We start from the raw sequence: 18781 nt of genomic DNA, 5'->3' as shown, positions 1-18781 counted from the left end.
GTGTAGTGTGCGTACAGTTTGGTACATTTAAATTGATGAGCTGATTTTTACTTAAAATTTAAGGCAAAGATTCAGAGGGACAATAAAATTGTGTTGCGATGATAACATTCAATAAAGGGAATCATTATTTACATACCAAAGAGCTATTTAAATACACGTATACCTACGTAGGTACAATCTGCTACTAGTTGAGCAAGTTTATAGTTTGCTAAACTTCCTTCCGTAAGATATTTCATGCGTAGGATGATCCTTTGGTCTTTAATTTTATAATAAATAATTGATTTATAAATATGTTTTCAAATAATAAGTGGTGCGGAGTATATTTAGAAATTAAAACGGCTATATCTCTATAAGGATCGTCTATTTATTTTCTATTAAATAAGGTTAAATTAATTTTAATTTTCGTATAATAGTAGTCCTCAAACCCTTAATATCGTCATCATGGATGAGTCAATCGCAAAGTAGGTGTGACAGCGTAAACTTCCGTTGTACCCGCATTCTACTCATCGGCGTTTTTACGTCAAACCGGATGCTAAGTAGCATATTATCGCCACGTGCTTCGCTTGCTATAACCACACTGCTACAACCAACGCACCGCCGGCGTGACGCGTGAGCTGAATCACCGTCTATACCGTCAAATGATACTTGGAATAACGTCTTGGAGTTTTCCTCGAACTGTATGCAAAGTTTTGGTGATAGTCTGATAGAGGGGGCGTTGAACCGCCCTTTTTATCACTCATTTCCTTCCTATATTATTTTCACTGTTCGCCGGATCTGCGAAATTTCTGAACTATCGAGTAGAATGGACAGATTCTATAGATAATTTAGGGATATTAGAAATTTGATGAAATAAAGGTAACATTGAATTTCATTTCATCTTATCCATCAAATAATTATTTTATAATTTAATTTTCTTCCGTTTGATTTACTTGCACTTGTTACCTATGCGTTTTTAATAATTGAGTTAATTAATCTGCCAGATTTCCGTTCCTAGGTGAATTTGTAGCGTTATTTATGTAAAAGACTGCGGAACTGCCGGGTTTCTAGATTCGCGTGTTAGATCACGGTCCAATCTAAGGTAATCTGCAAAAATAGTTTCGCTAGACAAAGGCGAGACTTGTAAAAGCAACGTACGGAACAATTAGAGGTAGACACTTGAAATTGCTAGCGGTCACGAATATAATGATTGGGTAATATCTGCTAGTTGTAACTTTGTATGTTGAAGGATTGATAAAATAATTATTTATATTGCACGCATTAACGACGCAGTAAATAACGCGGTAATATGAAGACCAATTAAATACGACTGATAAGAGTGTCTTGATGAGATTTTATTACGTTCGTTTAGGATGATGTTTTTCTGAGTTTATACTTTATATGTTAGAATTAATACATTACATGCACGAGCCCCGTGCATGGTGTTTTCACGGAGAGGAATCAAATACATTACTACATTAACGAACAAAGTAACTACTAATGTTTTATATCTTAACGTGGTGTGTGGTGTGGCGATAAAACCCATAATTTGGTACCGTACCTATAAGTAACAATAAGTATCGTACTATTATCCTTTCTACGGCTAACTATGATCATCGGAGCTTGATAGATGGTTCAATAACCGCAATCACCAGTAATTATGGTTGGAAATCGGGCCTTGAGATAAATTTGGGGGGAGGTAAGCGGGCTTTGACCGAACAGAATTCACGGCCACTCGAGACGTCTTGATCTTTTTCCTTTTACGCTGCCTCTGGTACGACATTTTATCTTTTTACCCACATTATTCAATAAAAACGCTCCTTAGTTTTAAGCTTTTCAGCAGCGGCCAGATTAATGACGATGGTAAACTTGGTATACCAATTTAAAAATTCATCACGATCAATATTAAGGACTGGTATTGAGCTCGGGTTCACATGCTAATTTATTAAACACATTTTGGCGAAAACAAAACGGCAAGTTGTTCATGTGAGATACTCATGCGATGAGGAGATAAGTGCTAACTGCCAGTGTGTTTAGAGCTAAAGTGACCCAGATTTGCTTTGTGACCAGAGTGCTGTTGTAAAGGGTCGATAGCTTATCTACGCGATCGATAAACACTCGATGTTAATGACAGAAATGTCAAAAGAACAAATCCGATGTTTGAAGTTAAGATTAATCATTCTTCGTTTAGAATATGAACCAACCAATTTATGCTGAATAATGGTGTATGATTTATGAATATGCTTCATTCGATGATGATAAAATATACACTCATAACTCCTGAATTGAACGATTTAATATGCCAAGATAAAAAGTGTTCCAATGTGTATGTCGTTGCTCGTTTGTAAATTATGGTACTTTTTATCCACTCCCAAATAACTTATTTGTAGATGCTGTCGCGCTAATTACACGAGTCTGTAATTTGTTTGACCCTTTTGTATGTTTGATACACGTAGAAAATTTTAAAATTAAAAATTCTTGTATGTGATTCGTCAACTTTTGAACACGCTTAGATACAATTTACAATTTTGTCTGCTACAAAAATATGTTTCGTTGTTTTAAGTGGGATGTTGTCAAATCGCCAAGACATCACTAGCCCGTGAAAGCGGTCACTAAAATATATCTTAATGTAAAAAATTGCCATGTTCTTTATAGCCCATAAAAATTAAGATACAAATGTTGCCAAGTTTATCATGTTGGCAAGATGTTTTGACTTGCTTGAGAAACGATTAGACTGGGCAATCCTTTGTACGGAACTTTTGGTGTATTTACTTAATAAGGTGCCTACTTATTTAACTCTGAAAGCAAATAATGATTTCTTTAATTTTAATGCATAAATGATATTAATTATTTGTCGAGTAACATAAGTAGCTTGAAGATATAACTCGTTATAAAGGAAGTGACTTAAGAACATTTTATTTTTCTTAATATCTTAGATCCTTTTCGATATCTACAATGACTTACAATACCTATACTACTGCTAATTCCATTTAAAGAAACCCAATGCGATTTGATAGGTCATTAATACTCGACTTATCCGGGAAAATGCCACAAGAATTAAGTTTGTATTGTTATGTACACTTTGAGAAATACCTACAACATTGTCTCCGCTTGCAACTCAGGGTCTCAAACATTTTGTTTGTGAACTTATGAATAAATGTTACGTAAGTAACAACGCAGTGCTCCCAACCGGTTTTCACGGTAATCATAATTTACATCGGTCGCTCTGACCCACAACTTGCTTGAACCAGTTCTGTGGTGTTAGACTTGACCTCGGGTTATCAAAAATCCCTAACGGAAGTCATAAAGTATGGTGCGGTGGGTGGGTGCATGTGCTGCGGCGCTATTGAGATGACGTTTACGTGGCTTATAAATATGGTCATTATTGACTGTACTCCGCATGTGTGCACGTCCGTAATCCGAAAACGTCCATAGGTAGTTAATAGTTTATAGATGTAGAATTAAAGTAAGGCTGCCCGTTAAAGTTCGCTCATCAGGTGTCTCTACATTTTGTTGTTTTGTTCAAAATTCTTCGATTAATTTACTAAATTGACTTGAAATGATCACGGCGCATGATATGAGCTGTATGCTGTTGCGTGATTGATCCGTGGACCGTGAGCCATATTAATTGGCACAAATGGCATGCAAAAAATCCCACTAAATGCAATATTGACCGATCAGTGTCGGCTTTTAAATATAAAGTAGATATTATGTTCAGACACAAGAAATATCTTCTCACATAACATTACAGATTGAATTACTCTGAAGGAAGAATTATAACTGCGTTCGTAAATATAATATGCTTTGTTACAATTTGATTAATTAGTCGTGTAAACTTAATATATCCTCTGCGTGAAATACGCATGCATAAACCAAAGTCCTAATTGTTTCTATTTGTGTAAATTTAGAATGAAATTTAACTCTATTGTTACAGTGCTGCGGACAGTGCGGATTCACCAATACTGGAGGAGGCCGGTGAGAGCGGGTCGGAACAGAAACCAAAACCACTGGTCAAATACGGCGAACTCGTCATACTTGGGTAAGATTACTCATATATTTGATAAAACAACTTACTTAGGATTTAAATTAGAACGAGGGAACTATGAAAGTATTTTCTTATTAAAAGATATTAAATGAAGAGGGTATGAAAGCAAAAAAATATATACAAATCTAGTTGTAGTGTTAGCTGGACACATGGTGCTGTTGCACATTGTAGCTCTGCGGAACAATGTGGCTACAATGTTCCAATATAATATCATCTACATTAGATTTTCCAATGCGATCAATGTAGACTAGATTGAAGTCAGTGGTCGAGTACAAGGTTGAACGCAAGGCCCGGTTGGCGCATTCGTACCTATTCATCCATCGGCTTGCAGCGTGACGTCACAGCCTGGTAATGCGTATGTCGGGATTAGTTACTTTGATTGTGGACAAACGGACGTCATTTATATCCCTATATGGTGTTTACTACTATTAAATTTATGAAGTATGCTATGCGACATCACATTGAAATTTTTTTATATACACTAGTTAAGGAATTAGGAAAGTAAAAATCAGAGCGAATATTTGGTTTTAAATTTAGTGCCTCGTTAAATAATCCTGTATTGTAATTATTACTATGTAACGAAAGCAGTTACGTATTATTGTGAAATAATAACGTGCTTTATTACGCATTTTAAGAAACTAATTGATTACGTCGCACTTAATATTGTTTTAAGTGGCATTTCTTAATTAAAATTTAATAACCTCTTGATGCATTTTGATACCACTACAACGTTATTTCAGAAGTGGTTAAATGTCATATAAATATTATTAGATACTAAAGGTCAAGATCAATTTGCCGGTTTTTTGCGACTTTTCAAAAGAGTCGATTATAACGTTGTTTTTTTCCTTATTGACATACATTTTACAATGTGTTCGTTACTACGCTGTTGTTATTCTAATACAGTTAATGTACCTACCTACATCCCTAAGACCTTAATCGCAATGTCTTAAAGCAAATGCAACAGAATCGTGCCAACGTAATATTTGATTTTATTATCAAGGCGATTGAAATCTTATTATTGGGCTAATTATGGTTTTGTTATAAATTATTATAATATTAGTCGGAATCATAGGACTTTAAATTATCCTTTTTTTTTTAGTCGCTAAACGCTTGGACAATTTTCTAAAAGTTACGTCGTTGTTACCGCGATGCATGCAAGGTCCTCGGATAATTGAAGTGTCGCCAGTAAAATTCAAATGGGATGAATTTATTATAGAAGGTAGATTGTGGTAGTTTTATGAAGATTTCATATACCTACGGGCTTTTTTATAACCATCGTTGTGTAATGTAGGAAATAGAACAAAGGCGCATTTATGACGGGGGAAGTATTAAAATATTCCATAACTAGGTTATGCTATTTTCATGTTAAGGTATTATTGAGCTTTGAAGTTGTTCTTAATTTTGTTGAAGACGCACTGCATTCCTTGAATGTGTATTTCGATAGATAAATTAAAAATTTCATCTTATGTCGTATATATTAATATTTATGACTATATTGCTATACGTATTATAACTAATCGATATGATACGTGATTTTTACACATAATAACAACGACGCTGTTCATCATAAAATCATTACGGAATTCGATGTCTATATTCGGCATTGCCGTACGCGGCGTATGGCGCATCAAACAACAAAGAATGTCAATCAACTGCACAAGTACTCAATAAAATCTTAATGTCCTTCAGTATATACTGATAAAATGCAATTGACGTATGATACTTGAGCCTCATGTAAAAGTTAAAGGATGAGCGAATTATTTGATCGCTCTACATTGTGTTTCAAGTGCCCAAATAACGAGACATTTAGTATTCATGAGTTCGAAGCAGTTCTCTCTTGTTTGATTAGGTACAATTTGGAGTAGGTTTTCGATATGATAGTTTTCAATGGTAAAAGGTTGGATATAAACGCTCTTATTTATCTCAAGTGTCTTTTCGTTCCTATGCCTGCCATAACATTAGCGCTTCTGTAACTACTCACAATTGCGCTGTTTTTATCGTAGCTATTTTTTACTGTATTTTTCGTCTGGAGTCAAATGTGTATGAGTTGTAAGTTCGTTCTTCGATTGAGATTACAGCGAAGTATACCTATATTATAGTATAACTACGTGTAAACTTGTTAAGTCAACGGAGTACCTACTACCTACGTTAAAAAAAATACTCAAGAGTTTTCTTAGAGATAAGCTACACTTTAGTTATATTCTCAGAAAATTTTTGACTAGAAAAATACCATCATAGTGTAACAGGATTTGGGATATTGCCAACGTTTCCTCATAATTCTTGTAATACAATATTAATAAAATCTGTTCTATAATTTAACTGCAACGTATTCTTTACTCTTTGTAAAGTATTTTATCGTAAAGGAAAGGAAAAAATGTAGTGGATACTAGATTCAACTGTAACATTGTTTTATAAATCAACAACAATTGCATAATTAATTTATCAAGGAAAATAAAGACAAATTGTTCGTCAATCGTTATTAAAAATTTCTTCTTGTTTTTATATCAAGCCATTGTTGTCTGAATAATTTGTAAAACGTTAACAACTTTTTATTTTCGTTAGAAGCAAAGTTTTCCCTGTAGCCTATTATTCCTAACTAAATGATTGAGCTCAAAGTGCTAATCGATAGAAACTGAATGCTTTATATTTCTACTTCTTTTGGGTAAAACTAAAAACTGATTGGGTTGTTATTTTTTGGAAAAAATTGCTATCTTATAAATGATCTCAGAGATATGTATCAGTTAAAATATGATATGTATAAACCTGTTCCGCATTGCCAGGTGAAATTTTATACAAACCAAAACACAACACTTCATTATCGCTAATTACCATTTCAAGTTACTTTCACGTCTACCGTGTCAATCTTTAACCTCCCTTTATATTTTGTACTAGCGGTCCGCCCCGGCTTCGCCCGTGGTACACAATATTTACGTTTTATCTACATAAAAACCATCCTCGTACTTCAAGGAATATAATAAAAAAAGAATTATCGAAATCGGTTCAGCCGTTCTCGAGTTATGCGCTTACCAACACATTTTGCGATTCATTTTTATATATAAGATTGGTTAAGTATTTAAATTTTTGTATGTCTAAGCTAATATTATTAAGAGGAATCATTTGTGTTTTTGTTTGTATGTTTTAATGTTTTCACACTAATACTACCGGGTACCCATTCCAAAAATCCACAAGCAGAAAGCTACATTTTTTCTGTGTTCCATAGGCTGTATTTTATTTCTTTTTTATCCCTTGTCAACGTAAGCAACTTGTCCTACTTTCGATTATAAATACGAAAGTTTGGAGGGTGTATGTATGTTTGTCTTTTACGAATTGACTGCTGGATGTCAGAATAACATGAGCTATAGAATTACTTGATTTTGTCCGCGGGTTCGTCGTACCTATAGATATATGTTCAATGTCTCGTCATCGATACTCAGCCCCAGCTCGCGGCGTGGTGGTGGCGTTACGTAATCCTAGCCGCACTAATTCAATTAAACAACAAACTTCTATATTTAACTTGTTTTGTTGTAAAAGTTGAGTAATTGCGCGGTCTCGCTGCGAAGACCTGGTCTGCTGCTCGCTTTTAACGAACCGAGTTTACATGAAACAATATACTTAAACGGAATTTTTAATAAGGTTCGCATAATTTTTGGTAGAATTTTAGCGTAGCGTACTGAACAGTTAGTACCTACTTGTTTTTTTGAAATTATAGTATGAATTTTGAATAATTTTATAGCAATTATCTTTATACTAGTTTTTCTAAACTGTCGTTTATACTAGTTTTTCAAAACTGTCGGAATATTTTTTGACTGATTTTTTTCCAGTAATATTTTTATAGATACCTATCTAAAACAGTTAATTTATTAAACATTACAAACAATAGGCAAGAAAGTATTTCATAAAAGGGCAACTATGAGTTATGAACATGTGACGGTGTGACCAATAAAACCCGTCAACTTTACGAGCTCAACACATGCCACAATTTATGACGTAGCGTAGGTACACGTACGGTGCAAGGAATTAAAGTCTCGTCTTGAACTGCCTACGCATCAATTTTTCGGTGCCATCTGTCCAGACTGCATCACAGACACGTTCTTAAAATTCTCAAATATTTTTAAATTATCGAAATTTAATTTTATCTCCTTTAAGTTAAAAATATTTGTTAAAGTGTAGTTGTTACTTTGTGTAACTAAGTTCATTGCTGTCTATTTATATTTCAATTTCAAGAGAACACTCTGAAGCACATTCATAGAATTTAAAAATTATTATTATGTTGTACCGCACTTAAATAAAGCAACATTTTAACGTCGCTATTCGTAAACATCCAAACAAATGCAAGTAGCAACGTCCTCGTCGCTTACCAGACTTTAAATATCTATTCTTAATCGGAACTCTTGCGAGTGCAGCTGTAAAGGTTGTCTATACGCATTATGTCAGGAGTTACGACGGCTTACACAATAACATACAAAGGCCGCACTTGCTCGGCTTCCCATGAACCGCATCCAGCTCGACATTGTCCAATTTCTTGCTATCTTGTTACAGTAATGCTTCTTCGTACTGTGCATGCGAAATAAAAACAGTGTGAATAATATGAAGCAGTCATTGTCTTTGCCCTCGTTTCGGCCCACACCGTGTGGCGAACGGAGCGGGAAGCGATATTATCGAACTGTAAAGTATACAAAAGTTTCATTATTTTGGTGCGATTGATGGGAAGCGGAAAAGGAAACGTCGGAACTTTGGAACAAGTAGCGCACGTCTCGCATATGCTAAGAATACACAATTACGAAATTTAAGTGTGGGAATATTCTGTACGTCCACCAATTCAACTAGTTCGATAAATATGCATATAGCACGCAATGTCGTTGCGTTAGGCAAGGATCGTAGATGTAAGGATAATCCGACCAAACATGACAAATAGAAGACAGACGTATAAGAGGTTTTAGTCTTCCCATCTGTTGCTCTGGGATCCCACAACATTCATGTTAGTCGTCAATCGTCGTCGCTCATCGCTCTGTAGCTGTATGGATGATGTCTCTGTTATAACAATTTAACACAAACTCGCGGCGAATGACATCACTCCTGCAGGCACAAGCCGGTGCACGAAACTTCCGGAGAATAAGTTATATTGTAATATTATTATAAAATGTTTTATGGTCCATCAACGCCGTTTATATTATAACGGTTGTGGAGTCGTGATGGGAATGTTTATATTGTCCTAGTTTGCAGTACGGTAGTGATATACTACCGCAAGTAGCAACTGGTGCTTGTTTAAACTGTAGCGTAGCTGTAGCTGTAGTTTACGATTTGTTCTTATTATGATATTTTAAATATAAAAAGGAGTTGTAGACTATAGTTTATAGAGCAAGAGCATACATCAAAACTAGCCAGTATACATACCTATGGATTGTATTCTTGAAGTCTAGCATGACACAATTCATATTCAAAGAATCGAGAATGCGGTTGTATACCTAATCCTTTGACTAAGACAAAAAACTTTTAAAATGAAATTAAATACACTCATACAGACAAATGCTTTTTAATAATGGCATGTCTACTCTATTGGCAACTCCTGCTGCAATAATATTGTCAGTCACAGGACGAAAATACATTCTATCATAAGAATAATTTGCTATCAGTAACTTTTACAAACTGTATACTTATTTAATTTCAATAAAAATCCCATCTATTCAATACTTTACAAAGAGCTAACTAGCAAAACTTTTACATAAAAATACCCCAAGTCTATGTTTACACGGAAAAATTTTAATTTGATACATCGTGACGAAAAAAAATGCGCCCATTATACGCGTTTTCTATTTTCACTATACTTTGCTTTGCCGTCTGCTTTGAAGGCGATATTAATAGCATGGGCTATTTCAATTAAGCAAATGGAGCGCATTAAAAGCTTTTGTGCGATGCGGTGCAAGCCGTCATCGTACGGGCTAATGGCTCCAATGATATTATAAGTTAATCTATACTATGATATTATAAAGCTGAAGAGTTTGTTTGTTTGAATGCGCAAATCTCAGGAACGGTCCGATTTGAAAAGTTCTTTCGGTGTTAGATAGCCCATTTATCGAGGAAGGCTTTAGGTTATATATCATCACGCTAAGACGAATAGGAGCGGATCAATGTGGGTTAAACCGCGAGGCACGGCTATTTAAAATAATAAAAAGGTAAAGAACTGAAGGCTGATTATGAAATACTAATTAAATATAGCGGTCTTGCTTTGATAGGAAGTGGATAAGCCGATGATCCTATTGCATAACGCAATGAATACGTTGAAGTTTTGGTAATACGAGATAAAGTGGGATAATCTTACAATTCATTTATATGTGTTATGTATCTGTCCCTAGTTATAGTCATAAAGTGCTTTTATATATTATTTACAGTTAATTTAAATTTTATGTTGAGTTTGAGAATTGGTATTCCTCTATGTACATTTACTTAAATTATCTCGTATTTACAATTGCAGACTGACGATATTGCTTCATTTCTTATTTGTAAGTTCGCGTCTATCTTTCCCTTTGAATGAAATTCAAATGACGTTTATCTGTTGAGTAACTTTTACTTTGACGTTGAGAAACAGGCACTAAGTATCTCATACAAAAAGTAGGTCAAAAGAGTAATAAAATACTGTAAAACTATAAGGAAATTAGATAAATATGTACAAAGTAATTTTGTTTAATGTGTTTGATTGTTTTTCCTTATATGCTTGTGCCATATATGAAGATTTTTTTAAAGATGATTTACTTAAGAATAATTTTTACCTTACTGCATATTGGGTACCTATACAAATTTGTTTGATAAAGCCGTATTCATGTGTGCTATAACGAAAACGTACATAAAAAGCCCCATTACACTAAGCATTTAGTTTCCATAAATAAATTTTCATATCTCCAGTTACAATGGATTCCTTCCCGCCGGCGAGAGGGGCAGGCGCCGCAGCAAATTCGTGCTGTACAGGCGGCCGCAAGCGAACGGCGTGCGCCGCTCGAAGCACTATGTGGTGAAGACGCCGCACAGCAGCAAGGCGATACTCGACGCTAGCCAGCACTCGATATCGTACACGTTGAGCAGGAGCCATGCGGTCATTGTGGAATACACGGAGGACCCAGATACGGATATGTTTCAGGTTAGTGCTGTTGTATTTAAGTGTAATGTTGGTAAATTTGTGGAGGGTTGTGTACTGCAAATAAGTATCGAGGAAGGGATATAGGGTGTACTTCGATAATGTAGTTTAGACGTTGTGTTAGTGTAAGAGCGTATACGCACTATGCGGGTAGCCGCATTGCGGGTAGCCGTCCGGCTGACCGCAAGCACAATTATGTACGTAATATTCATTTCTATGCGCACTGTGCGGTCTGCGGTAGCCGCATCGCAGTGCGCATAGAAATGAATATTACGTACATAATTGTGCTTGCGGTCAGCCGGACGGCTACCCGCATAGTGCGTATACGCTCTAATTGTTTCCTGCTTAATGGTAACCATTTAACATGAATGTCTTAAAAACTTAAAATATTGGGAAGTTCTTTGCAGTGTAATGGTCTATCGTTGGCAGTTACTTGAGTTGTTTTATAAAAACAATGAAGATTACTTAAACGAGATAAGTAAATCTTAGCAGAAAAACGTAACTTATATAACATCTGCGCAGTTGTTACTTTTTGTGATCAGTTCTTAATCTGTGTGAATCGTCTAAACATGGATCATTAGAAGACAGTATATTTTCTTTCTTCGCGCGTAACTTCTTAGAAAAGTAAGGAAATAATGATCTTAACGTTTGTTTGATCATAGCATTGTTTCAATTTCACATCTTAAACTGTTCACATTGTGTAACAATTTACAATTCGAGATGTTACAGAGCAGACAATGCATGTCGTATTTCGAAATAATGTCAACGATCCCTAGAGGTAGTCCCACCCACGCATTCGAGTCGCTTATCATCCACCAGACGCCCCGTGTTTATTCCACAAGGCGCTTGAACAATATGCCACGTGATCGCAAACAATAGACACCCCAGTTGTTAGCTTTTAACTGGGGAGACAGCCATGTTACGATATAATAGCAAATTCCTATGACTTCACATAGAGATACCCTTTCTTCTTCCATTTATTTTTGTACGTTCGAAGCTTTAATTGTTATACGATCTTTAAATAGCCTAAGATTTTTGTTTTGGTGGTTTGCCAGGAAACACGTGTTGTTATATAACAATTATTATTCTCGGAGCAGATGTGAAAATAATTTGTTTTGTTTTAATAGTATCAGTATTAGCTATGAAAATATACAAAAAGTGTTTTGTCGGTTTACGTTACATGTGTTTACGCGGTATCCCAGCATGCATATCTAATCGCGCATGTGGGTTAGTGCCCCCTGGAGTGAGAACAATGCGTTGGTCCTTACTGGCGCGATGCGTCGGCCTTCAAGTGACAACGAACCTATCGTAACATCTCAATGAGTAAACACGCGTGTGCTTGATAAGGATGCAGTCGGCGCCCATTCGACAACTAAATTACTCTCTTTGAAACTAATTAGACGCGCGCTCGTCGACGCGTAACTGTCCGAGATAGCGATAACTTGGTCACTTTGCAGCTTGGCTCAGTCAATTGCATGCGATTCCTATGGGGCGTCGAAGTTCGTTGCCGCCGCGGTCGACGCACCGCTCCACATCCTGTTCATTCGACGCCATTTCATTGTTGTCGCTAACGTTTGCAAACCGCACCAACGAAACTTAATAACGTTCCAAGTCCCATTATTCAAACCTGTAGGCTCGATTGTTTCGAGCGCGTAAAACTGACGTTAAGATGGCTCAGTTGTTCTCCGAGAGAACAAAGTCCTTTGTCTGGTACCATTTCCATTATCTAGATTAAATATAAGCTGCGCTGTTACGCAAACGTAAACACACCTGTGCTATTTAGACTTTCCAGCTATCGGTCTTCCATATCTTGTTGTCTTGCGTATTTTTATCGTTCTTTCGCGACACGATAAGCCATAACCGATTTGAGAATTCCCACGGCGTAGTATCAATATAAACACCAGAATAACCTGTTTGCTTAGCAAACTATTTCTGCGGACATACCTACCAAAAGTATGTGCGTAGTATAATTTGCCAATTTTTTTTCGTATTGTTCAACTTGAATGAACCGACATTTACATGGGCCATGATGAATGGTACTGCCCCGCCCCCGGACGGTCGACTATTTAAATCATGAATTCATGACCCACTAACCTGAAACTAGTTTATGACAAATTCCTTATCAATTCTTATAATTTGTAAAATTTTTGTTCGATTGAGTGAACATTTAACGATGATCATGCATGATATTTATTACAAAATTGGTTGAAACCGACCCCAATCAAAATGTTTATGCTGATCTTATAACTTACCGGCACCAATGTTTGGTTAAATTTTTTCGAAATAAGCAGTGCGTGATGCAGGCGGTAGTATATTTTTTTAAGGGTGGTTAGGCATTTGATCTCTATGTCACCGGATCGTATAATTATAATATAGTTGATGTTTATTGCTTCGCATGTTTGCGCAAGGTATAAAAAATAATATGGATATTGGATATCAATAAACCGAAGATAAAGTTGACATTGACTTTGCTTCAAGAAGGTTGGAAAGATGTGTGGAACGGTCGGTGATAGAACTTTCTTTGAAACTTTGTAGAACCTCTTTGTTTACTTGAAAATTGTCAGATATATGAAGACGTTAAATTGAATAAGCAAATGGAATAGAAGCAGAATCTGAATCAAAACATTTTTTTATTAGAGAATATTCCAAAGCAATCGCACTTGTATCTCGCTCCGCGAAGCCGTCGCGTCGCAAGTCGTTATTGGTAAATGGATGAGACTTGTGACGTCACGGACGATCCGATTCGCATGTCAACAGGGGTGGGGTGTGACGTCAGAGGGGAGGGATAGCGAGACGGCGTGGTCGGGCCAAGGACGTCGCCGGGCCGACGGACCCGCAACATCGCGTTAATCGATACCTATACTTATAACATTAGATTCTAATACATTACAATTTATAATACTAACTATGCATTGTGGGTGGAATGCGGTACCTACATGTGATTTTTTAAAACAATCCATTTGAACTTCTGAATGCTGTCATTAACCTGAAGGTCAGGTTAATGCATTTCTATGAATCAATTTTGACAAAATTTGCACTACTGCCTAAAGTTATCCAACCCTTCTTTCATGCTGGGTTTGCTTCACATAACATGAATTACCAACTTCTTCGCTAAAACTCATAAATTCTAAGTAATAAAAAATACACTTCATAAAAAATTATTACCCAAAAAGAATTCGCTATTGGAATTCTGAATAATAATAATCAGCCGCTGAATTCTAGGCTAACAATATATGTATTGATAGTAAAAGAATATTACTGCTCTTTTATTATGTGCTAAAAAACCAATAGTAACGGTTCCGACGATCGTTAAACCATCAATCAAGACAAGCTATTAGAATTATATGAAAACAAAAGATTTATATCAGTTATATAATGTCTTTGTATTCCTGAATGTTGAACAAAATTTTCAACGGTCCAAGTAAAATTATTCTAACGATAATTTATATTTTGTGTTTATCTTCTTTTGTTTTGAATACGTAATCATTAGAAGTCAAAACAAAAGAAAGACTATTATTTATTACCTAAATGTCAACTTTCCGTAACCTTAATGTACCTTGATGATTTAGGAACCAGATTTAGGCCGAAAATACACATCCATGACAATTTGTTGAACTTTGGCAAATTTAATTTCTGTTTCCTAAATTTAATTAACAAAGAGAGATATGTATTATTACTTTTCCCGAAGTTCGGTTTACAAAGGAATGTAATCGGATAAAAGCATCGCGCTGGATAGGAAAAATAATTCGATATAGTTCCATGTTCCCTGGCCAGCGTCCAGACGGGCGAAAGTGCAGGCAGCAGGACGCATGATAGGAATCTATGAAAGCCAATGTCAGTATTATTTCTTATTAGATGTTTTCAATTCAGCAAACACAGTTTGCAGATAAAAAGTTAAATTCCTGGATAATAGCTTGCGTGTTATTTCATAGAACTAGTTTATAGTTGGTATGTTTTGTGGTTTTGTTCTATTAGTCGATTGTAGAGGAGGAATACTTTTTTCCAGTAAAACTTGTTTTATGTAGATATAGTCGTTAAATTAGCTTATTATTCGCGTGTATTAGCTCGATTTTATCGACTTTAAGGAATAGCAATATTCCTTCGTAAATGTATAAAATGACCCCTGCTATTAACACACACATAAAAAGTCTACAAGATCCTTTGTCCAAACAATACAATTGGATAGAAGACAATGAATTTGCGCGCTGTAAGTACTTTGCCTTAAGATTCACACAGTACATTCAAATTCCACCATAATATCATATTAATTGCACAGTCGCGTCCTTGATGAAACCAGTTAGGGTATATCACCGTTCCGCTATCTCACGGAAATCCACCTTCTCACTATTGTACTTGTCTTCAAAACATACACACACCTAGATGTAAGTAAATGACGCTCATTCATTGTGTGTACATATTCATTCGTATTTGTAGAATCCATTTAACTGTTCTCTTTTTTGCTATCAACGGTACAATTGATCTAGTTTAACGTGGGACACGATGATGAATAGGCATAGTGACATTTTTAAGATTGATTCAGCAGCGATTGTTTTCAATATTTTTATAGACTTGAAATGTCTGCTTTATTTTCCTATAGTGTAATAATAATCCCAAACTACAATGAGAAGGGTGCAATAAATTTCATTAGGGACATTTAATTGCAGTCAATATTGTTCTTTAATTTACGATGATATTGTACTACCAATACAAGGGCGAGACGGTTCATCGGACCTCATCCCTACAGGGGATGATGCGACATTATTCTGTCTAGACGAATCCAACTATTGAAATTATATCAACTAATATGAGGGGAGGTGTTGCGACAAGTTAGTTCTTCAAACAAACATCGTTACAGCTGTATGTATCTTCAACCCTAGCAATATTAAGATTGGACAAGAATTGTAACTTCATATTTCTTATAGAAACTTCAAGTGTTGTTTACAGTTGCAGTACGTTATTACTTATTATATAAGAAGAATTTGCTGTCGCGTATTTCAATTATTTAATAACTTATTTCTTTAATTCCCTGCATGAAACCTTTCAAATGCGCCATGCGATTCATAATACGGGCCGTCATAACTCTCTCGTTATAATACCAATGCACTTAGGGTTGTCACCTACCTAACACTTCTTTTATAAATGTTTTTAAATGTTCACAAAGAAATACTTATTTCAATGTTAAATTTATCTTAGTGTCCATTGTTGTAATCTTGGATGAAAAAATGTTTTGTTTGTTAAGGATTTACTAATAAGTAAAACTACCTTAAATATATATTTAAATGTACAATTGATATCTTTTAAAATATACGTTCGCTAGCCCTAAATGCAGTTGACCTCTCTGTGACTTAACTCAATTTACTACTCAATAGTCAATAGCGCAGCAAGGTTTGACTTCTTCAGATAAGCGAATTATTATTAGTTTACATTTCAATCAACTGCGTATTTTGTGTCTTCCAGAATCCAGACTGATAAGTGATAACAGTCGCGATTAGCGAACGTACTCATTTCATATTTAATCTTACAAACAAAGGCTAATCAGTCAATCTACCTTTATTGCTTTCCTCATTAGATATTCAGGTAAATGAACTATGATAAAAAGTATCTGTTTATGTTTTTAATTTCGTATACAATGTGACGTTATTTATTTTCTTGCGATATAAAAGACATTGCTTTACAATTAATTAAATCAATACATATCAACTCGATAACGACGTAAAAGCCAGTTTCGATAGCTGACAGTTGACACCAAACTTAAGTGTGATTTATATGTATTTATGGAAAAACCTTCACTTTACTTACTAACACATGTGCATATTGTATACCGCAGACAAATCCATTTGAGTCCAAACACGATATTCCATGGTATCTAGTAGAGAAATTCCTATGGCTTTCTTATTTAGCCATGGTTAGATCATCTATATTTAGAAATGTGTAGTCTTGTCTTATAATTCTTAATTATTTACATCAAATAGCAAACGTTACTTAATGACTAACTCAATGGCGTGACTTTTTATTTATTAACTCCATACAAAACAAAAGGTAATCTGTAATTGATACAAAGATTGATGTAGCCACAGCTTTATGTCAAGGGTTTGAAACCTGTCAGGTGGGTAAATAACGGCTTATATGTAATGCTGACAAGGCTTAGAATTATACAGGTAATATGTGTGGAACTCACAAGAGCTAGCTGCTAGACGCACTGGAAGTAACATTATATATTTGAGTGTAGACTGTAGATGGACATTCTTCGGTAATGTTATTGTGGTCGTGTAAACGATTCAGTATTATTGCTAGCATCCTGAAGTAGTTTTTGATATATGTTTTATAATTTGGATGCTTCTGGAATTTAATATATTCAATCTAGAAAAAAGTAATGATTTGAATACAATAATTTTGACTTGGTGCGGTCTTTAGGCTTACTAAAGATAAGACGAACTTGAATTTTGAGAACCACGACTATCAAACCCTATTGAACCAATGTATTTTCGGTAGAAAATACCGGGAATTAATAATTGCAATCTGATTTATAAAAATTGAACCCCAAGGCATGTTTATAGAACGTACGATTTACGTATTTGCCGCATTATTGAGCACGAACGTATTTCAAACGATTCCTTAAAACACTGCCATATAATGAGGTCATACGTGCAATGAATATTTTATGCCGCTTTTCGCACGCGATATATATGTATATATAGACGTATCTAACGTAATATGTGCAACGCGCATAGTGCATTATCATATTAAATTATGGATGTAGAATAACAGTATTTCAGCGGTGTTGTTTCAAGGGGATTAACGCACTTTTATTGGTTGTGAAAGTTATCAAAGGTAAATAGAAATTACTCTCTGATAATAGCATTCAATTATCTACAGGGTTTAACTTAAAGAAATAAATAAAATTGTAACGAAATCATGGCTCACACCGCTCACACAGTGTGCACGTTATTTTATCATATCTTCTTATACATAAAAATGAATCGCAAAATGTGTTGGTAAGCGCATAACTCGAGAACGGCTGAACCGATTTCGATAATTCTTTTTTTATTATATTCCTTGAAGTACGAGGATGGTTCTTATGTAGAGAAAACGTAAACATGTACCACGGGCGAAGCCGGGGCGGACCGCTAGTACTAAATAAATAAGCACTGTTTATATTCGATTCCATTTTCCATGGTTCTTATGTATCATTTTAATTAAAAGATCCTTGTAAAACGTAATTTGTCAACCTCTAACATAATATTATGCAGTCTTTGTTTAGTACACAATGGTGACGAGAATTGGGATAAAACTTCAAGGCAAAGTGATTAGGTACATGTATTCTCAACATTCGACTACACACTGTAAACGCATCAGTTTAATGTTTTATAATTTAACATGCATTAAAATTAACTACATGTATACGAATAAAAAAAGATTTATTGAAGTAAGAACTTCTTTAGCGGCGTTGGGTATAAAATCTTAAACTCGCGTCAGGACACGTGGCCTGATCGAAAAAGCGTAAGACGGATTTTTTTAGCCCTTAATATTCCATGCGTATGACGGATACCATTCCAAAATATCAAACATGCTGAACGTTAATATTCATCGACCCTTATTTAAGAGTTTATAGAAAAACTTAAAGAGAGAGC

General features: G+C 35.2%; 1 protein-coding gene across 2 annotated transcripts in view; it reads left to right on the top strand.

The window, feature by feature from the left end:
- The window catches only part of Pli (E3 ubiquitin-protein ligase pellino), a 48178-nt gene that overhangs the window by 12098 nt on the left and 17299 nt on the right, over positions 1–18781 (top strand). For both annotated transcript variants that reach the window (XM_090112261.1, XM_090112260.1), the window contains exons 2-3: positions 3911–4015; positions 10922–11153. In XM_090112261.1, coding sequence (XP_089968387.1) covers positions 3911–4015; positions 10922–11153 — 337 coding nt within the window. The remainder of the gene's footprint in view (positions 1–3910; positions 4016–10921; positions 11154–18781) is intronic.

The sequence above is a fragment of the Colias eurytheme genome, chromosome 18 (assembly GCF_061535395.1).
Source record: "Colias eurytheme isolate Ceu_HAF_F1 chromosome 18, ilColEury1 Martin Lab GWU primary, whole genome shotgun sequence".
Lineage (NCBI taxonomy): Eukaryota > Metazoa > Arthropoda > Insecta > Lepidoptera > Pieridae > Colias > Colias eurytheme.
Note: the sequence above shows the minus strand (reverse complement) of the source record. Positions and strands in the feature narration are given on the sequence as shown.